The 21,873-nt window shown below is 54.0% G+C and overlaps 1 protein-coding gene across 1 annotated transcript; it reads left to right on the top strand.

Annotated features, from left to right (window-relative positions):
- Positions 1-230: 230 nt before the first annotated feature.
- On the top strand, positions 231-20,480 carry LOC136284691 (glutamate receptor ionotropic, kainate 5-like; the record flags this gene model as incomplete). The annotated part of the gene is given in 23 exon segments (XM_066175058.1): positions 231-457; positions 459-494; positions 496-589; positions 907-1,004; positions 2,859-3,024; positions 4,768-4,946; positions 5,894-5,947; positions 6,395-6,559; positions 7,480-7,557; positions 7,559-7,633; positions 8,767-8,871; positions 9,398-9,505; positions 11,212-11,406; positions 12,537-12,650; positions 13,682-13,791; positions 15,204-15,377; positions 16,303-16,468; positions 17,379-17,604; positions 18,184-18,312; positions 18,764-18,885; positions 18,986-19,042; positions 19,044-19,237; positions 19,239-20,480. Coding segments are annotated over 23 exon segments (3,065 nt in total), but the record flags the coding sequence as incomplete, so codon positions are not given.
- Positions 20,481-21,873: the final 1,393 nt, after the last annotated feature.

The raw sequence follows: 21,873 nt of genomic DNA on the forward strand, positions 1-21,873 counted from the left end.
GGGGATTTGGGAAATTTTGGGGGGGGGGTCTGCGGGGGCGGTTTAAAATTTAAAAAAAAAAATCTGGGGGGATCTGGGTGGGATTTCGGGGGGAATTTTGGGGGGGTCCGTAGAATTTCGATTTATTTTAATTTATTTTGGGTTTTTTGGGGGGTTTTTTGGGGGGTTTTTGGGGCCGGGGGTTTTTGGAGGCGCCCGATCCCGATCTGACCCCCCCGGGACCCCCCCAGCCGCCATCCTGGACTTGCGGGGGGGGCTGCGGGCGGGGGGAGTCCCTGTAGAACTTTTGGGATTTTTGGGGGGGATTTTTGTTTTGTTTTGGGGTTTTTTGGGGGGTTTTTTGGGGTTTTTTGGGGGTTTTTGGGGCCGGGGGTTTTTGGGGGCGCCCGATCCCGATCTGACCCCCCCCGGGACCCCCCCAGCCGCCATTCTGGACGAGCGGGGGGGCTGCGGGCGGGGGGGAGCGCCTGGCGCTGGCGCTGGCCCGGGAGCGCGGTCAACGGCCCGGGGGGGGGGCGGCCCCCGGCCCGGCTGGAGGTGGACGTGTTCGAGCTGGCCCGGGACAACCAGTACGAGACCACCGACACCAGTAAGGCACTGGGACAAACTGGGAGGGGGGTTGGGGTTTTTTTGGGGGGGATTTTTGGGGTTTTTGGGGGGGAATTTTTGGGGGTTGGGGGCACTGGGATGGACTGGGAGGGACTGGGACAAACTGGGAGGGGGTTGGGGGTTTTTTGGGGGGATTTTTGGGGTTTGGGGGTGATTTGAGGGGGTTGGGGGGGACTGGGATGAACTGGGAGGGACTGGGAGGGACTGGGATGGGGTTTGGGGGGATTTGGGGGATTTTGGGGGATTTTGGGCTCGGGGGATTTGGGGTTCAGGGGAATTTTGGGGTCCCCCCCCCAGTGTGTCAGATCCTGCCCAAGGGCGTGGTCTCGGTGCTGGGTCCGGCCGCCAGCCCGGCCGCCGCGGCCACGGTCAGTCACATCTGCGGGGAGAAGGAGGTGAGGGACCCCCAAAAAACCCCGAAAACGACCCCAAAAAACCTCCAAAACCGGCCCCAGAAAGCCCCAAAAATGACCCCAAAAAAACCCAAAAACACCCCCTCAAAAAACCCTCAAAACCGACCCAAAAAACCCCCAAAAACCGACCCCAAAAAACCCCAAAGACGACCCCAAAAAACCCAAAAATGACTCCAAAAAAACCCAAAAACCGTCCCCAAAAAAACCCCAAAGATGACCCCAAAAAACCCTCAAAAATGGCACCAAAAAACCCCCAAAACAACCCCTAAAAACCCCCAAAACCGGCCCCAGAAAGCCCCAAAAATGACCCAAAAAAAAGTCAAAAACACCCCCCCCCAAAAAAACCCCAAAAGACCCCCAAAAAACCCCAAAAACGACCTCCAAAAAAACCCAAAAACCGACTCCAAAAAGCCCCCAAAAACGACCCCAAAACGACCCCAAAACGACCCCAAAAAACCCGCAAAAAAGACCCCCCAAAACCCCCAAAACGACCCCAAAAAAAAACCCAAAAACCGGCTCCAAAAAAACCCCAAAACGACCCCAAAAACCCCCAAAAACGACCCCAAAACGACCCCAAAAATGACCCCAAAAAACCCCAAAAAGGACCCCAAAAAAACCCCCCACTGCCATTCAGGAACCCCCCCAAAAAACCAAAACCACCCCAAATTGCCCCAAATGTCCCAAAATGTCCCAAAATGTCCCTGGTGACCCCAAATGTCCCCAATCCCCCGAATGTCCCCAAATTCCCCCCAAACCCCCAGTTATCCCAAATCTCCTCAATGTCCCCAAATGTCCCCGATGTCCCCAATTATCCCAATTATCCCAAATGTCCCTGATGACCCCAAAATGACCCCAATCCCCAAAATGTCCCCAAATGTCCCCAAACCTTCCCAGTGTCCCCAGTTATCACCGGTTATCCCAAACGTCCCCGATTTCCCAAATCCCCCAAATCTCCCCAAATGACCCCAATTATCCCAAATGTCCCCAAATGTCCCCAAATGTCCCCAATTATCCCAAATGTCCCCAAACGTCCCCAAATGTCCCCAAATCCCCTCAATGCCCCAGTTTTATCCCCAATTAAATGACCCCAATTATCCCGATTTCCCCAAATGTCCCCAAATGTCCCCAAACCCTCCCAGTGTCCCCAGTTATCACCGGTTATCCCAAATGTCCCCGATTTCCCAAATCCCCCAAATGTCCCCAAATGACCCCAATTATCCAAATGTCCCCAAATGTCCCCAAAATGTCCCCAAATGTCCCCAAATGTCCCCAAATGTCCCCAAATGTCCCCAATTATCCCAAATGTCCCCAAATGTCCCCAAATGTCCCCAAACCCTCCCAGTGTCCCCAGTTATCACCAATTATCCCAAATGTCCCCAAATGTCCCCAAATGTCCCCAAACCCTCCCAGTGTCCCCAGTTATCACCAATTATCCCAAATGTCCCCGATTTCCCAAATCCCCCAAATGTCCCCAAATGTCCCCAAATGTCCCCAAATGTCCCCAAAATGTCCCCAAATGTCCCCAAATGTCCCCAAACCCTCCCAGTGTCCCCAGTTATCACCGATTATCCCAAATGTCCCCAAATGTCCCCAAATGTCCCAAATGTCCCCAAATCCCCTCAATGCCCCAGTTTTATCCCCAATCAAACGACCCCAATTATCCCAAACGTCCCCGCAGATCCCGCACATCCGCGTGGGCCCCGAGGAGTTTTATCCCCAATTAAACGATCCCCAATTATCCCAAACGATCCCCGCAGATCCCGCACATCCGCGTGGGCCCCGAGGAGTTTTATCCCCAATTAAACGATCCCCAATTATCCCAAACGATCCCCGCAGATCCCGCACATCCGCGTGGGCCCCGAGGACACCCCCCGGCCCCCGCTGCTGCGCCTGGCCGCCCTCAGCCTCTACCCCAGCAACGAGGACGTGAGCCAGGCCCTGGGGGGGCTGCTCCGGAGCCTCCGGGCCCCGCCGGCGTCCCTCATCTGTGCCCAGGCCGAGTGTGAGTCCCCACGAGGGAAAATTTGGGCGTTTGTTGGGAATTGATGGCGTTTATTAGCGATTTGTTGGGAACTCATGGGGTTTTATTAGGATTTATTAGCGATTTATTGGAATTAATAGGGTTTTATTGGGATTTATTAGCGATTTATTGGGAATTAATAGGGTTTTATTGGGATTTATTAGGACTTGTTAGCGATTTATTAGGAATTGATAGGGTTTTATTGGGATTTATTAGCGATTTATTGGGAATTAATGGGGTTTTATTGGGATTTATTAGGACTTATTAGCGAATTATTAAGAATTAATAGGAATTAATAGGGTTTTATTAGGATTTATTAGCAATTTATTGGGAATTAATAGGGTTTTATTGGGATTTATTAGGACTTATTAGCGAATTATTAGGAATTAATAGGAATTAATGGGGTTTTATTGGGATTTATTAGGAGTTTATTAGGGTTTTATTAATCGGGATTTATTAGGGATTTATTGGGATTTATTAGGAATTTATTGGGGTTTATTAGGGTTTTGTTAATCAGGATTTATTAGGGGTTTATTTGGGTTTATTAGGCGTTTATTACTGATTTATTAGGGGTTTTAATAATCCGGATTTATTAGGGGTCTATTGGGGTCTATTAGGGTTTTATTAATCCGGATTTATTAGGGGTTTACTAATCAGAACTTATTAGGGATTTATTTGGGTTTATTAGGGGTTTATTAATCAGGATTTTTTATGGGTTTATTGGGGTTTATTAGTGATTTATTAGGGGTTTATTAATCAGGATTTCTCATGGGTTTATTGGGGTTTATTAGGGGTTTATTAGTGATTTATTAGGGGTTTATTAATCAGGATTTATTAGGGGTTTATTTGGGTTTATTTGGGTTTATTAGGGGTTTATTTATTGGCATTCCGGTGCCGATTTCGGTGCCGATTTTTGGTGTCCCAGTGCCGATTTTGGTGCCGATTTCGGTGCCGATTTCGGTGCCGGTTTTGGTGCCGATTTCTGGTGTCCCAGTGCCGATTTCGGTGCCGATTTCGATGCCGAATTTGGTGTCCCTGGTGCCGATTTCGGTGCCGATCTCGGAGCCGATTTCTGGTGTCCCGGTGCCGATTTCGGTGCCGATTTTTGGTGACCCAGTGCCGATTTCAGTGCCGATTTCGGTGCCGATTTCGGTGCCGGTTTTGGTGCCGATTTCTGGTGTCCCAGTGCCGATTTCGGTGCCGATTTCAGTGCCGATTTCGGCGCCGATTTCTGGTGTCCCGGTGCCGATTTTGGTGCCGATTTCGGCGCCGATTTCTGGTGTCCCAGTGCCGATTTCAGTGCCGATTTCGGTGCCGATTTCGGCGCCGATTTTTGGTGTCCCGGTGCTGATTTCGGTGCCGATCTCGGTGCTGATCTCGGTGCCGATTTCTGGTGTCCCGGTGCCGATCTCGGTGCCGATTTTTGGTGTCCCAGTGCCGATCTCGGTGCCGATTTCTGGTGTCCCGGTGCCGATTTCGGTGCCGATTTCTGGTGTCCCAGTGCCGATTTCGGTGCCGATTTCGGTGCCGATTTCGGTGCCGATTTCTGGTGTCCCGGTGCCGATTTCAGTGCCGATTTCGGTGCCGATTTTTGGTGTCCCCGTGCCGATTTCTGGTGTCCCGGTGCCGATCTCGGTGCCAATCTTGGTGCCGATTTCAGTGCCGATTTCGGTGCCGATCTCGGCGCCGATTTGTGGGGTCCTGATCTTCCGGGGGCCCTGGCAGGCCTGCTGCGCCTGGAGGAGCTGGTGCGGCAGTTCCTGATCTCGCGGGAGTCGCTCTCGGTGCGGGTCCTGGACGCCGAGCAGGACCCGACGCCGCTGCTGAAGGAAATCCGCGACGACAAAGTTCCCACCATCATCATCGACGGCAGCGCCGCCACCGCCGGCCTCGTGCTGGCAAAGGTACCGGGCACTGCTGGGGATTTTTGGGGCGAGGTTTGGGAGGTTTGGGGCATTTTTTGAAAAATTTTTTCCGGCGGTTTTGTGGCGGGTTTACGTTGGGGTTTTTTTTGAGAAGTTTGTGGCGGCTTTATGGCAATTTTGGGGAGTTTTGTGGTGTTTTTGTGGCGATTTTTGGGAGGTTTGGGGTGGTTTGGGGTCAATTTTTGGGAGGTTTGTGGTGTTTTTTGGTCAATTTTTGGGAGGTTTGGGGTGGTTTTGTGACGATTTTTCGGAGGTTTGTGGGAGTTTTGGGTCAATTTTTGGAGGTCTGCGGTAGTTTTGGGTCAATTTTTGGGAGTTTTGTGGTGTTTTTGTGTCGAGTTTTGGGAGTTTTGGGGTGGTTTGGGGTCAATTTTTGGAGGTTTGGGGTGGTTTTGTGTTGATTTTTGGAAGTTTTGTGGGGTTTTGGGTCAATTTTTGGGAGGTTTGTGTTGTTTTGGGTCAATTTTTGGGAGGTTTGGGGTGGTTTTGTGTCGATTTTTCGGAGGTTTGTGGTGGTTTTTTTGGGTCAATTTTTGGGAGGTTTGGGGTGGTTTTGTGTCGATTTTTCGGAGGTTTGTGGTGGGGTTTTTTGGGTCAATTTTTGGGAGTTTTGGGGTGTTTTTGTTTCAGGTTTTGGGGGTTCTGTGGTTTGTGGTTTTATGTGGGACTTTTTGGGAGGTTTGGGGCGGTTTTCCGGTGATCTTTGGGACTTCTGGGGCTTTATTTGGGGTGGATTTGGGGGTTTCGGTTATTGGGGGGGATTTTGGTGGGTTTTTGGGGTGGGTTTGGTGAATTTTGGGGGTTTTTGGGGTGGATTTTTTTGGGGAATTCGGGGAATTTTGGGGATTTGGGAATTTTTTGGGATTTGGGGGTTTTTTTGGGGGTTGGGTTTTGGGGTCTCAGCCCCGCCCTGGCGCCCCCCCCAGGCCTCGGAGCTGGGGATGACGTCGACGTTCTACAAATACATCCTGACCACCATGGTGAGTGACCCCTGAGTGACCCCTGAGTGACCCCTGAGTGACCCCCGGGTGGCCACTGACCAGACGGTGACCCCCAGTGACCGAATGACCACCCCTGACCCCAAATCACCCCAGAATGACCCCAGATGACCCCAGAGTGACCCCGGGACCCTCTCTGGCCACTGTGACCCCTTGACCTCCCGTTGACTCCGATGACCCCAAATGACCTTTGGTGACCTTAAACGACCCCAAATGACCCCGAGTGACCCCACTGACCCCAAATGACCTTCAGTGATCCCAAATGACCCCGAGTGAACCCAGAGTGACCCCAGGACCCTCTCTGGCCACTGTGACCCCTTGACCTCCCGTTGCCTTTAATGACCTTTAATGACCTTTAATGACCTTTAATGACCTTAAACGACCCCAAATGACCCCAAACGACCTCAATGACCCCTCGGTGACCCCCAGGACTTCCCCCTGCTCCGTCTGGACACTCTCCCGGCCGCTCCGGCCACCGTCCTGGGCTTCTCCATGTTCAACACCAGCCACGGCTTCTACCCCGAGTTCGTGCGGAGCCTCAACATGTCCTGGAGGGAGAGCTGCGAGCTGGGGGGGCCCTACCCCGGCCCCGCGGTGAGGGGGGGGCCCCAAAAAATCCATGAGGGGACCCCAAAAAATCCGGGGACCCCAAAAAACCCCGGGGAGAAATGAAAAAAAAAAAAAGATCCCGAGGAAAAACCAAAAAAATCCCGAACGAAAACGAAAAAAAATCCCGAAAGAAAATGATAAAAATCCCAAGGAAAACACAAAAATTTGTAAATTTTGGGGTGAGAAAAACCCCCAAAATCCCTGAGGGGAGCCCAAAAAAAAAAAATCCAGAGGGGAACGAAAAGATCCCGAGGAAAAACAAAAAAAATCCGGAAAGAAAACGAAAAAAATCCCGAAAGAAATTTTAAAAAAAGGAAAAAAATCCCGAGGGAAAAAAACCAAAATTTGGGGGGAATTGGGGAATTTCAAAAAAAACCAGAACGCCCCAGGGAGGACCCCAAAAAACCCGAGGGGAGCCCAAAAATCTTGGGGAAAAAAACCCCCAAAAATTCGAATTTTAAGGTCTCAGAAAACCCAAATTTTGGGGGGATTTTTAGGAGCCTCTGGGGGGACCCCGAACCCTTTTGGGGGACCCCAAAAAAACCTTGAAAAGACCCAAAAAAATCTTTAATTACATGAAAATTCAGGGGGAAAAAAAAAAAACCCGACCCCACCTAAAAATTCAAACTTTAGCATATTTGAGACCCGAAGTTTTTCGGGGTTTTGGGGGGCGGGCGTTTGGGGTCTGAGGGGGACCGCAGAATTCGGTGAAAAAACCTCCCGAGAAACTGTGAAGAGACCCAAAAATCCTGACAAAATTCAGGGAAAAAAAAACCAAAAAACCACGAAAAATCGGAATTTCGACCCCTCGAGAACCCCAAATTTTTTTTGGGGATTTGGCGGGGATTCCGAGGGGACCCCGCGGCGTTTTTGGGGACCCCGAACGCCCCGAATTTCCCCCGCAGCTGTCGGCGGCGCTGCTCTTCGACGCCGTGCACGTGGTGGTGGGCGCCGTGCGGGAGCTGAACCGGAGCCAGGAGATCGGGGGGGCGCCCCTTGGGCTGCGCCGCGCCCGGGATCTGGCCCCACGGCACCAGCCTGATGAACTACCTGAGGATGGTGAGGGAATCCTAAAAACGTGACCCCAAAATGCCCCAAAATTCGGGGCCTTGGGGGCAAAAAACCCCGCGAGGATCGGGGCGAAAACGGGGGAGTTACGGGGGAAAAATCTGGGGGGAATTGGGAAAAAAAATCGGGGGATTTCGGAGGAAAAAAAATCCGTGAGGGATTGGGAAAAAAAAAAATCGGGGGGGTTTAAGGGGAAAAAATAACTCCCCAAGAATTGGAGAAAAATTTGGGGGGGTGTGGGGGAAAAAATTCTGGGGAGAATTCGGAGAAAAATCGGGGAATTTAGGGGGAAAAAAAAAAACCCGGGGAGAATTGCAAAAGAATTGGGGAAAAAAATGGGGGGATTGAGGGGGAGAAAAACTCAGTGGGAATGAGAACAAATTGGGGGGGATTTAGGGGATTTTGGGCGGATTTTGGGCGGATTTTGGGCGGATTTTGGGGTGGATTTTGGGCAGATTTTGGGCTGGGTTTGGCCAGATTTTTGGGCCATTTTTTGGCCGTTTTTGGGCCGATTTTTTGGGTGAATTTTGGGCGGTTTTGGGGCCGTTGCAGGTGGATTTTGGGGGCAGATTTTTTGGGTGAATTTTGGGCGGTTTTGGGGCCGTTGCAGGTGGATTTTTGGGGAGGATTTTTGGGTGGATTTTGGTCAGTTTTGGGCCGATATTTTGGGCATTTTTGCCTGTTTTTGGGCCGATTTTTTGGGTGAATTTTGGGCGGTTTGGGGGTCGTTGCAGGTGGATTTTGGGGGCAGATTTTTGGGTGGATTTTGCCCGTTTTTGGGCCGATTTTTTGGGTGAATTTTGGGTGGTTTTGGGGCCGTTGCAGGTGGATTTTTGGGGCGGATTTTTGGGTGGATTTTGGCCGGTTTTGGGCCGATTTTTTGGCCATTTTTTGGCCGGTTTTGGGCCGATTTTTTGGGTGGATTTTGGGCTGTTTTGGGGCCGTTGCAGGTGGATTTTGGGGGCAGATTTTTGGGTGGATTTTGGGTGGTTTTGGGGCCGTTGCAGGTGGATTTTTGGGCGGATTTTTGGGTGGATTTTGGCCGGTTTTGGGCCGATTTTTTGGCCATTTTTTGGCCGTTTTTGGGCCGATTTTTGGGTGAATTTTGGGCGGTTTTGGGGCAGGTGGAGTACGACGGGCTGACCGGGCGCGTGGAGTTCAACAGCAAAGGGCAGAGGACGAATTACAGCCTGAGGGTCCTGGAGAAGGGCCGGGATGGACACCGGGAGGTGAGTGACCACTGAGTGACCACTGAGTGACCACTGTGACCCCTGACTGACCGCTGACCCCTGAGTGACCAATGAGTGACTCTGAGTTACCCCTGAGTGACCCCTGTGAGTGACCATCACAGCCTGAGGGTCTTGGAGAAGGGCCGGGATGGACAGCGGGAGGTGAGTGACCACTGAGTGACCACTGACCCCTGACTGACCCCTGAGTGACCAGTGAGTGACCACTGACCCCTGACTGACCCCCGAGTGACCAATGAGTGACCACTGACCCACTCCTGAGTGACCGTCACAGCCTGAGGGTCCTGGAGAAGGACTGGGATGGACAGCGGGAGGTGAGTGACCACTGAGTGACCACTGACCCCTGACTGACCAGTGAGTGATCCCTGAGTGACCACTGACCCCTGAGCGCCTCAAAAAACCCCCGAGTGACCCCAGTGACCACGCCCTCAAGCGACCACGCCCCTATCGCAGTGACCGTGCCCCCCAATGGCTGACCACGCCCCTGACACTGTGACCACGCCCCCAGGTGGGCGTGTGGTTCTCTAACCGGACGCTGGCCATGGACGAGGCGACGCTGGCCCTGAACGCCTCGGACAGCCTGGCCAACAAGACCCTCATCATCACCACCATACTGGTGCGGACTGGGAGCCACTGGGGGGGACTGGGAGGGACTGGGATGGGATTGGGAGGGACTGGGACAAACTGGGAATGACTGGGATGGGGATAAATGGGACTGGGAGGAACTGGGACAAACTGGGAATGACTGGGGCGGGGATAAATGGGACTGGGACAAACTGGGAATGGCTGGGGCGGGGATAATGGGACTGGGAGGGACTGGGATGGGATTGGGAGGGACTGGGACAAACTGGGAATGACTGGGGCAGGGATAAATGGGACTGGGAGGGACTGGGAGGGACTGGGAATGACTGGGGCGGGGATAAATGGGACTGGGAGGGACTGGGATGGGATTGGGGGGGACTGGGACAAACTGGGAATGACTGGGGCAGGGATAAATGGGACTGGGAGGGACTGGGAGGGACTGGGAATGACTGGGGCGGGGATAAATGGGACTGGGAGGGACTGGGATGGGATTGGGGGGGACTGGGACAAACTGGGAATGACTGGGGCAGGGATAAATGGGACTGGGATGGGATTGGGGGGGACTGGGACAAACTGGGAATGACTGGGACGGGGATAAATGGAACTGGGACAAACTGGGAATGACTGGGGTGGGGATAAATGGAACTGGGACAAACTGGGAATGACTGGGACGGGGATAAATGGAACTGGGACAAACTGGGAATGACTGGGACGGGGATAAATGGGACTGGGATGGGATTGGGGGGGACTGGGACAAACTGGGAGGGGCTGGGATGGAGGTGTTGGGGGTTTGAATGGACTGGTTTGTACTGGGAGGGAACTGGGGGTCACTGGGTCCTGTCACAGTCTCCGTTCGGGGTCTCCGTCCTGTGACCCCACTGACCCCAGTGTGACCCCGTGACCCCACTGACCATCCCGTGACCCCACTGACCACTCCCATGACCCCGTGACCCCACTGACCCCACTGACCATCCCGTGACCCCACTGACCACTCCCATGACCCTGTGACCCCACTGACCCCACTGACCATCCCGTGACCCCACTGACCACTCCCATGACCCTGTGACCCCACTGACCCCAGTATGACCCCGTGACCCCACTGACCATCCCGTGACCCCAGTGACCACTCCCATGACCCTGTGACCCCACTGACCATCCCGTCACCCCACTGACCACTCCCATGACCCTGTGACCCCACTGACCCCACTGACCACTCCCATGACCCTGTGACCCCACTGACCATCCCGTGACCCCACTGACCACTCGTGTCCCACTGACCATCCCGTGAGAGGTTTTGTGTGGACACTGCACTGACCATGTCCTGTGACACTGACCCCACTGACCACTCCCATGAGTCACTGACCACTCCCATGACCCTGTGACCCCACTGACCATCCCGTGTCCTGCCCCGCTGACCACTCCCTGTCCCACTGACCACTCGTGTCCCTCTGACCATCCCGTGAGGGGTTCTCTGTGGACACTGCACTGACCATGTCCTGCGCCGCTGACCACTCCCACGTGTCACTGACCATCCCGTGACCCTGTGACCCCACTGACCATCCTGTGTCGTGCCCCGCTGACCACTCCCTGTCCCACTGACCACTCGTGTCCCTCTGACCATCCCGTGAGGGGTTCTCTGTGGACACTGCACTGACCATGTCCTGCGCCGCTGACCCCACTGACCACTCCCACGTGTCACTGACCATCCCGTGACCCCGTGACCCCACTGACCGCTGGCAGGAGAACCCGTACGTGATGCGGGTGTCCGGCGGGGCCGGCCCCGAGCGCTACGAGGGCTTTTGCGTGGACATGCTGCGGGAACTGGCGGCGCTGCTCAAGTTCCGCTTCCACATCAAGCTGGTGGAGGACGGGCTCTACGGGGCCCCCGAGCCCAATGGCTCCTGGACCGGCATGGTGGGCGAGCTCATCAACAGGGTACGGGAACCCCAAGGGGAAATCCCGTAGGGAAAAAACTGGGCGAAAATCCCAAATCGGAAATCCTATAGGGAAAAAACTGGGCGAAAATCCCAAAATCCCAAAGGGGAAATCCCGTAGGGGAAATACTCCCATGGTGGGCGAGCTCATCAACAGGGTACGGGAACCCCAAGGGGAAATGCCGTAGGGAAAAAACTGGGTGAAAATCCCAAAGGGAAATCCCATAGGGGAAAAACTGGGGGAAAATCCCAAATCGGAAATCCCATAGGGAAAAACTGGGCGAAAATCCCAAAGGGGAAATCCCATAGGGAAAAAACTGGGGGAAAATCCCAAAATCCCAAAGGGGAAATCCCATAGGGGAAATACTGGGCGAAAATCCCAAAGGGGAAATCCCATAGGGGAAATACTCCCATGGTGGGCGAGCTCATCAACAGGGTACGGGAACCCCAAACCCCAAATCCCAAAGGGAAAATGGGATCCCGGGAGAAAATCCCATTGGAAAATGCTATGGGGAAAATATCAGGGAAAATTCTACAGGGAAAATCCCATAGGGAAAATCCCATAGCCATTTTGGGGGCATTTTGGGGGCATTTTGGGGCATTTTTGGGGCATTTTTGGGGTTGTTTTTGGGGCGGTTTGGGGGTTGTTTTTTGGGGCAGTTTTGGGGCAGTTTTGGGGCAGTTTTGGGGCAGTTTTGGGACAGTTTGGGGGTTGTTTTGGGGCGCTTTTGGAGTTGATTTTGGGGCGATTCCGGGGCAGTTTTGGGGCGGTTTTGGGGTTGTTTTTTGGGGCCGTTTTGGGGTTGTTTTAGGGGCAGTTTGGGGGTTGTTTTTGGGGCCCTTTTGGAGTTGATTTTGGGGCGATTTCGGGGCAGTTTCGCGGCGGTTTTGGGGTTGTTTTTTGGGGCAGTTTTGGGGCAGTTTTGGGGCAGTTTGGGGGTTGTTTTTGGGGCCCTTTTGGAGTTGATTTTGGGGCGATTTCGGGGCAGTTTCGCGGCGGTTTTGGGGTTGGTTTTTTGGGGCCGTTTTGGGGTCATTTTAGGCTCATTTTGGGGCAGTTTTTGGGGGTTTTTTGGGGTCATTTCGGGGTTATTTCGACCCCCCACGGTTTGTTTTTTCGGGGGCCCGCAGAAAGCCGACCTGGCGGTGGCCGCCTTCACCATCACGGCCGAGCGCGAGAAGGTGATCGACTTCTCCAAGCCCTTCATGACCCTGGGCATCAGCATCCTCTACAGAGTGCACTTGGTACGGGGGTTCGGGGCGGATTTGGGGTCTTTTGGGGGTTTTGGGATGGTTTGGGTGGTTTTGGGGTGCTCTGGGCAGGTTTGGGGGTTGTTTCGGGGTGGCTTCGGGGCATTTTTTAGGGTGGGTTTGAGGCGTCCTCTACGGAGTGCACTTGGTACGGGGTTTCAGGGCGTTTTTGGGGTGATTTGGGGTTTTTGGGGTGTTTTGGGGCAGTTTGGGGCATTTTCAGGGCGGTTTTGGGGTGGTTTTGAGGCACTTTTGAGGCGGTTTTGGGGTTTGGGGTGATTTGGGGTTTTTGGGGTGTTTTGGGGCAGTTTTGGGGATTTTCAGGGTGGTTTTGAGGCACTTTTGAGGCGGTTTTGGGGTTTGGGGTGATTTGGGGTTTTTGGGGTGTTTTGGGGCAGTTTTGGGGATTTTCAGGGTGGTTTTGAGGCACTTTTGAGGCGGTTTTGGGGTTTGGGGTGATTTGGGGTTTTTGGGGTGGTTCGGGGCATCAGCATCCTCTACAGAGTGCACTCGGTACAGGAATTTGGGGCGTTTTTGGGGTTTTTGGGGTCTTTGGGGTGGTTTGAGGTGGGTTTGGGGTGTTTTGGGACAATTTGGGGGCAGCTTGGGGCTGATTTTGGTGCCGGTTTTGGGGCAGTTTTTGGGGTGTTTTCTTTGGCAGTTTTTGGGTATTTTTGGGGCAGGTTTTTTTTCAGTTTTTGGGTATTTTCGGGGCAATTTTTGGGTCAGTTTTTGGGTATTTTTGGGGCAGTTTTTGGGCAGTTTAGGGGTATTTTCAGGCGGATTTTCTTGGCAGTTTTTGTGTGGTTTTTGGGCGGTTTTTTTTGGCACTTTTTGGGTGTTTTTTGGGGCGGTTTTGGGTCAGTTTTCGGGTATTTTCAGGCGGGTTTTTTTGGCAGGTTTTGGGTGTTTTTTGGGCGGGTTTTTTTTCGCTGTTTTTGGGTGCTTTTCGGGCGGGGTTTTTTTTGGCAGTTTTTGGGTGTTTTTGGGGGCGGTTTCGGGGGTCTCACACGGCGTCCCCCCAGGGCCGCAAGCCGGGGTATTTCTCCTTCCTAGACCCCTTCTCTCCGGCCGTGTGGCTCTTCATGCTCCTGGCCTACCTGGCCGTCAGCTGCGTGCTCTTCCTGGCCGCCAGGTGAGCGGGGACGCCCCGAAAACGGGGCCGAGAATTGGGGGGGGGGGACACCCCAAAAATGGGGCCCTGGAGACCCCCAAAAATGACCCCGGGAACTGTGGGGGACCCCCCAAAAATGGGGCCCTGGAGACCCCCAAAAATGGCTCCGGGAACTGTGGGGGACACCCCAAAAATGGGGCCCTGGAGACCCCCAAAAATGACCCCGGGAACTGTGGGGGACCCCCCAAAAATGGGGCCCTGGAGACCCCCAAAAATGGCTCCGGGAACTGTGGGGGACACCCCAAAAATGGGGCCCTGGAGACCCCCAAAAATGGCCCCGGGAACTGTGGGGGACCCCCCAAAAATGGGGCCCTGGAGACCCCCAAAAATGGCCCCGGGAACTGTGGGGGACATCCCAAAAATGGGGCCCTGGAGACCCCCAAAAATGGCCCCAGGAACTGTGGGGGACCCCCCAAAAATGGGGCCCTGGAGACCCCCAAAAATGGCTCCAGGAACTGTGGGGGACACCCCAAAAATGGGGCCCTGGAGACCCCCAAAAATGGCCCCGGGAACTGTGGGGGACCCCCCAAAAATGGGGCCCTGGAGACCCCCAAAAATGACCCCGGGAACTGTGGGGGACCCCCCAAAAATGGGGCCCTGGAGACCCCCAAAAATGGCCCCGGGAACTGTGGGGGACATCCCAAAAATGGGGCCCTGGAGACCCCCAAAAATGGCCCCGGGAACTGTGGGGGACCCCCCAAAAATGGGGCCCTGGAGACCCCCAAAAATGGCCCCAGGAACTGTGAGGGACACCCCAAAAATGGGGCCCTGGAGACCCCCAAAAATGGCCCCGGGAACTGTGGGGGACCCCCCAAAAATGGGGCCCTGGAGACCCCCAAAAATGACCCCGGGAACTGTGGGGGACCCCCCAAAAATGGGGCCCTGGAGACCCCCAAAAATGACCCCCCCCCCCCCAAAAAAAATCCCGGGTGGGTTTGGGGTGAGCCCAGATGGGGAGGTGACCGCAGTGACCACTCCCATGACCCCGTGACCCCACTGACCGTCCCGTGTCCTCATCTCCCGTCCCACTGACCGTTCCCCGTGTCCCGTGTCCCCGACCGCTCCCATGACCCCGTGACCCCTCTATGACCCCGCTGACCATCCAGTGACCCCGTGACCCCTCTATGACCCCACTGACCATCCAGTGACCCCGTGACCCCTCTATGACCCCGCTGACCATCCAGTGACCCCGTGACCCCTCTATGACCCCGCTGACCATCCAGTGACCCCGTGACCCCAGCGCCCGCCCCCACGTCCCAGCGACCGCCCGTGTCGCGAGGGGTTTTGCGTGGGCGCTGCACCGACCGTTCGGTGACCTCGCTGACCGCTCCCGTGACCCCTCGGTGACCCCGCGACCTGTCTGCGACCCCCAGGCTGAGCCCCTACGAGTGGTACAACCCGCACCCGTGCCTGCGGGAGCGGCCGGGGCTGCTGGAGAACCAGTTCACGCTGGGGAACAGCCTCTGGTTCCCGGTGGGCGGCTTCCTGCAGCAGGGGGCCGAGGTGCTGCCCCGCGCCCTCAGCACGCGCTGCGTCAGCGGAGTCTGGTCAGGACGGTTCGGGGGCGGTTCGGGAGTTTGGGGGAATTTTTGGGGGGTTTTTTGGGGTTTTTGGGGGGATTTTTTTGGAATTTTTTAAAATTTTTTATCTGTTTTTTTGGGGGGATTTTTTTTGGAATTTTTTAAAATTTTTTTTCTGATTTTTTGGGGGGATTTTTTTTGGAATTTTTCTTTTTTTTTCTGATTTTTTGGGGGGATTTTTTTTGGAATTTTTTGAATTTTTTTTTTCTGATTTTTTGGGGGGATTGTTTTGGAATTTTAAAAATTTTTTTTCTGATTTTTTGGGGGGATTTTTTTGGAATTTTTTAAAATTTTACTTTCTGATTTTTTGGGAGGATTTTTTTTGGAATTTTTAAAATTTTTTTTTCTGATTTTTTGGGGAGATTTTTTTGGAATTTTTTAAAAAATTTTTTTCTGATTTTTTGGGGAGATTTTTTTGGAATTTTTTAAATTTTTTTTCTGATTTTTTGGGGGGATTTTTTTGGATTTTTTTTCTGATTTTTTGGGGGGATTTTTTTTGATTTTTTTTTTTCTGATTTTTTGGGGGGATTTTTTTTTTTAATTTTGTTGGGATTTTTTGGGGATTTATGGGGTTCTTGAGGTTTTGGGGATGTCTGAGGGGATTTGGTGGGAGTTTGGGGCGGCGGATTTTTTGGGGGGGGGTTATGTGGATTTTTGGGGGGATTTTTTGGGATTATTTGGGGCTGTTTCAGGGCCGGGCTTTGGGGGCCGTTTTGGGGTGATTTTTATGGGGTTTGGGGCGATTTTTGTGGTTGTTTTGGGGCTGTTTCGGGTTGATTTTTGGGGGGGGGTTGGGCTGATTTTTTTTGGCGGGATTTTTTGGGGCTATTTCGGGGTTCTGTCCCCGCCCCGACCCCGCCCACCCTCACCCCTGACCCCGCCCTCCCGACAGGTGGGCGTTCACCCTCATCATCATCTCGTCGTACACGGCCAACCTGGCGGCGTTCCTGACCGTGCAGCGCATGGAGGTGCCGGTGGAGTCGGCCGACGACCTCGCCGACCAGACCAACATCGAGTACGGCACCATCCACGCCGGCTCCACCATGACCTTCTTCCAGGTCAGACGGGGTGTCCGTCCAATCCATCGATCCCTCAAATTTTGGGGGAATTTTGGGGATTTTTTTTGATTTTTTTTTTGATTTTTTTAAAATTTTTTTGGATTTTTTTTTGGATTTTTTGTGGGATTTTTGGGGGACTTTTTGGGGATTTTTTTGTTTGGTTTTTTTTTTTTTTTTTGGTGATTTGGGGGAATCTTCAATCCAATCAATCAATCAGTTCACCCAGTTGATCCGATCAATCAGTCAGTCCACCCGATCTAGCCAATGGGTCAATTAATTAGTCAACCCAATCGACCTAATCAATCAATCAACCTGATTCAATCAATCTGATCAACCAACCAGTCAATCAACCCAACCCAACCAACCCAACCCAATCAACCCAACCTAACCCAATTCAACCAACCCAACCCAACTCAACCAAACCAAACCCGACCCGAACCACGTCAACCCAACCCAACCGACCCGACTCATCCCAGTCAAAAAAACTGAACCCAACCCAATTCAACCAACCCGATGCAACCAAACCCAACCCAAACCAACCCCATCAAAAAAACCCGGCCCAACTCAATCCGCCCAACCCAACTCAACCCAACCCAACTCAACCAACCCAATGCAACCAAACCCAACCCAAACCAACCCCGTCAAAAAAACCCGGCCCAACTCAATCCACCCAACCCAACTCGGCCCAACCCAACTCAACCCAACCCAACTCAACCCAAGTCAAGCCAAGCCAAGTCAAACCAACTCAACCAACCCAACTCAACCCAACCCAACCAACCCAAACCCGACCCAAACCACGTCAAGCCAACCCAACCAGCCCAACTCAACCCAACCCAACCCACCCCACCCCCCCCAGCCCCCCCCCGCAGCCCCCCCCCCAAAGCCCGTCTCCGCCCGCCGCCCCCGCCAGAACTCGCGCTACCAGACCTACCAGCGGATGTGGAACTACATGCACTCCAAGCAGCCCAGCGTCTTCGTCAAGAGCACGGAGGAGGGCATCGCGCGCGTCCTCAACTCCAAGTACGCCTTCCTGCTGGAGTCCACCATGAACGAGTACCACCGGCGCCACAACTGCAACCTGACGCAGATCGGCGGCCTGCTGGACACCAAGGGCTACGGCATCGGCATGCCGCTCGGTGCGGGATTGGCTGTGCTCGGGGGGGTGGGCGGGGCCTGGGGTGAGATTGGCTGGGGATGTGGGCAGGGCCTGGGGTGGGATTGGTTGGGGCTGGGGGGCGTGGGTGGGGCTTGGGCTGGGATTGGTTGGTGTGTGGGCGTGGCCTGGCGTGGGATTGGTTGGTGTGTGGGCGTGGCCTGGGGTGGGATTGGTTGGTGTGTGGGTGTAGCCTTGGTTGGGAGTGGTTGGTGTGTGGGCGTGGCCTGGGGTGGGATTGGTTGGTGTGTGGGCATGGCCTGGGGTGGGATTGGTTGGTGTGTGGGCGTGGCCTGGGGTGGGATTAGGGGTGTGTATGGGCGTGGCCTGGGATGGGATTAGGGGGGTGTGTGGGCATGGTCTGGGGTGGGATCGGTTGTCGCGTGGGCGTGGCCTGGGCTGGGATTGGCTGGCGTGTGAGACAACATCAACATCTGTGAGACAACAAAAGAGGCGGACACATCCCAAAAAAGAAAGGAATCGCTTTCGGCCCTCTGAGGTCAAAGTCTGTGTCGTCGTGGTGACGACGACGTCACCGCCGTGCCCCTCCCGTCTGCGGCAGGGTCGCCGTTCCGCGACGAGATCACGCTGGCCATCCTGCAGCTGCAGGAGAACAACCGGCTGGAGATCCTCAAGAGGAAGTGGTGGGAAGGCGGGCACTGCCCCAAGGAGGAGGATCACCGGGCCAAAGGTGGGCGGGGAGGGGAGGGTGGGGCAGGTTGGGTTGGGTTGGGTTGATTGGATTGAGTTGGGTTGGGTTGGGTTGATTGGTTGGTTTGGGTTGATTGGGTTGGTTTGTTGGGTTGCGTTGACCCAGTTTGGGTTGATCGATTGGGTTGACCAATGTTGGCTTTGTCTTGGTTGGGTTGAGTTGAGTTGGGTTGGGTTGAGTTGGGTCGAGTTGACCTGGGTTGAGTTGGGTTGACCAAGTTGAGTTGAGCTGAGTTGGGTTGAGTTGGGTTGGGTTGAGTTGGGTCGAGTTGACTTGGGTTGAGTTGGGTTGACCAAGTTGAGTTGAGCTGAGTTGGGTTGAGTTGAGTTGGGTTGAGTTGGGTTGAGTTGAGTTGAGTTGGGTTGAGTTGGGTAGACCAAGTTGGGTTGGGTTGGGTTGAGCTGGGTCGAGTTGTCCCCCGTGTCCCCAGGGCTGGGCATGGAGAACATCGGCGGCATCTTCGTGGTGCTGGTGTGCGGCCTGGTGGTCGCCATCTTGGTGGCCGTCATGGAGTTCGTCTGGTCCACGCGGCGCTCGGCCGAGACCGAGGAGGTGGGGCCGGGGGGTTCCCCTTTGACCCCAACTCTCGGGATCTCTCCCCCAGTCATCGCGGAGGTCGGTTTTGACCCCAAATCGCTGTTTCTCTGCCCAGATCTCTCTGTGCACGGAGATGCTGCGGGAGCTGCGCCGGGCCGTGTCGTGCAGCCGCCGCCCCCCGCGCGCGCCGCCGGCGCCGCCCCCAGAAACCCGCGGGCCACCTTCATCATCACCCTCATCACCCTCACCATCCCCATCAATCCCATCACCCCCTGCGCGAGATGCGCTTCAGCAACGGGAAGCTGTACTCGGGGGGTGGGGGAGGGGCGGGGGGGGAGGTGGGGGGGCGGGGGAGGGGCGGGGGGCGTGGCCCCGCCCCCTCCCTGCGGTCACGTGCGCGTGTGTCCCGAATGTCGCCGCATCCAAGCGCTGCGCGCCGCCCCTCCCCCAACCACGCCCCGCCCCGGGGGGGGAGGGGGAGGGGGTGGGGGAGGGGCCGCCCCTCCCCCTCCCGCCCCTCCCCCCGCCTCCACAGAAATGGGGGCGCGGCCTCCCGAGTGAAGCCACGCCCCCTTTTCCTCGCCTTGCGCGCCGTGCGCGCGGCGGGAAGTTTTTTTGGGGGGGGGGGAGAATTTGGGGGCGCCCCTCCCCCCCCCGCACCCCCCTCAGCCCCTCCCCCACCCGGATTCCCCTCCCCCCCAAAAAAATATTTTGACGCCCCCTCCCCCCAAAAATTGCGCTGTGCCTTCCCGGGGGGGAGGGGCGGGAGGAGGCCACTCCCCCTTTCCTCAGCCACGCCCCCTTTGCTGAGCCCCGGCCCCTTTTCTGAGCCCCGCCCCCTCCTCTGCCCCTCCCCCCCGAAATTCCCGGCGTGGGGGGGAGGGGGAGGGGCGAAGGGGGAAGGGGAGGGGCGGGGGGAGGGGTCCCGGGGTGGGAGGGGCGTTCTGTCGTTAATTAATTCATTAATTATTATTATTATTAATGATAATAATTTCGGTTGGGGGTGTGGGGCATTCTTGGGGATTTTTTATTTCTCTTTTTATTTTTATTTTTTATTATTTTTTATTAATTTTTCTTCCTATTTTTATTCCTATTTTTATTTCTTTTAATTTTAATTTTTACTTTTATTCGTTTTATTTTTTTATTTTTTTCTGAGGATTTTTTTCGGGGCGATTTTTAAAAAAATAGAAAATTTTTTTTGTGTTTTTCCCCTCCCCCCCTCCTCGGTTGGGGGGGGCGTGACGTCATCGCGCCCCTCCCCCTCCAAAAAAACCAACAAAAAACACAAAAAATAATAAAAACCCACCCGGACTTTTACGAGCGTCTCGAGACTCCCGAAATCGCCCGAAATCGCCCCAAAAAAATCCCCCAAAAAAATCCCCCGAGGCCGCCGCCAGGGGGCGCCGGCGGCGCGCGCAGAGCCGGATGCAAATGAGATGCAAATGAGCGGCGAGATCAAAGGGACGCCCCCTCAAGGTCGCCGTGGCAACCAGACGTGACGTCATCGGGGACACCGCGCACGGCTGCGGAGGGGGGGAACCCCCCCGAAAATAAACCCGGGAACCCCAAAATAAAAATTAAAATAAAAACTTAAATAAACCCGAAAATAAACCCGGGACCCCAAAATAAAAACCAAAATAAAAACCAAAATAAACCCGAAAATAAACCCGGGAACCCCAAAATAAAAACTGAAATAAAAACCAAAATAAACCCGAAAATAAACCCGGGACCCCAAAATAAAAACTGAAATAAAAACCAAAATAAACCCGAAAATAAACCCGGGACCCCAAAATAAAAACTGAAATAAAAACCAAAAAATAAACCCGAAAATAAACCCGGGACCCCAAAATAAAAACTGAAATAAAAACCAAAATAAACCCGAAAATAAACCCGGGGACCCCAAAATAAAAACTGAAATAAAAACCAAAATAAACCCAAAATAAACCCGGGACCCCCCAAAATGAGCAGGGGAGGGGGCGGGGTGACGTCATCAATTCCCAATTTTGGGGGGTCCCCAATTTGGGGAGGGGGTTCCCTGTGAATTTGGGGTCTCCGTTAATTATTCGGGGTTCCTGGTAATTAATTTGGGGTCCCCGTTCAATAACTCGGGGTCCCCGTTGATTAGGGGAGGGGTCATTAATTTGGGGAGGGGTCTCCATGGGGGGATTTCTCCCCAGTTTTCCCGGGAATTGACCCCAATTTTTCTGGGAATTCTCCCTCCATCTTTGGGGGGGAATTTCTCCCCAATTCCCCCCCGATTTTCCCCAATTTCTCCCCATTTTTGGGGGGAATTTCTCCCCAATTTCCCCCCGATTTTCCCCAATTTCTCCCCATTTTTGGGGGGATTTCTCCCCAGTTTCCCCCCGATTTTCCCCAATTTCTCCCCATTTTTGGGGGGAATTTCTCCCCAATTTCCCCCCGATTTTCCCCAATTTCTCCCCATTTTTGGGGGGAATTTCTCCCCAATTTCCCCCCGATTTTCCCCAATTTCTCCCCATTTTTGGGGGGAATTTCTCCCCAATTTCCCCCCGATTTTTCCCAATTTCTCCCCATTTTTGGGGGGATTTCTCCCCAGTTTCCCCCCGATTTTTCCCAATTTCTCCCCATTTTTGGGGGGATTTCTCCCCAATTTCCCCCCGATTTTTCCCCAATTTCTCCCCATTTTTGGGGGGATTTCTCCCCAATTTCCCCCCGATTTTCCCCAATTTCTCCCCATTTTTGGGGGGATTTCTCCCCAATTTCCCCCCGATTTTCCCCAATTTCTCCCCATTTTTGGGGGGATTTCTCCCCAATTTCCCCCCGATTTTCCCCAATTTCTCCCCATTTTTGGGGGGATTTCTCCCCAATTTCCCCCCGATTTTCCCCAATTTCTCCCCATTTTTGGGGGGATTTCTCCCCAATTTCCCCCCGATTTTCCCCAATTTCTCCCCATTTTTGGGGGGATTTCTCCCCAATTTCCCCCCGATTTTCCCCAATTTCTCCCCATTTTTGGGGGGATTTCTC

This window comes from Chamaea fasciata, unplaced genomic scaffold (assembly GCF_029207755.1).
Source record: "Chamaea fasciata isolate MVZ Bird 193981 ecotype frontalis unplaced genomic scaffold, bChaFas1.0.hap1 SCAF_1272, whole genome shotgun sequence".
NCBI lineage: Eukaryota > Metazoa > Chordata > Aves > Passeriformes > Sylviidae > Chamaea > Chamaea fasciata.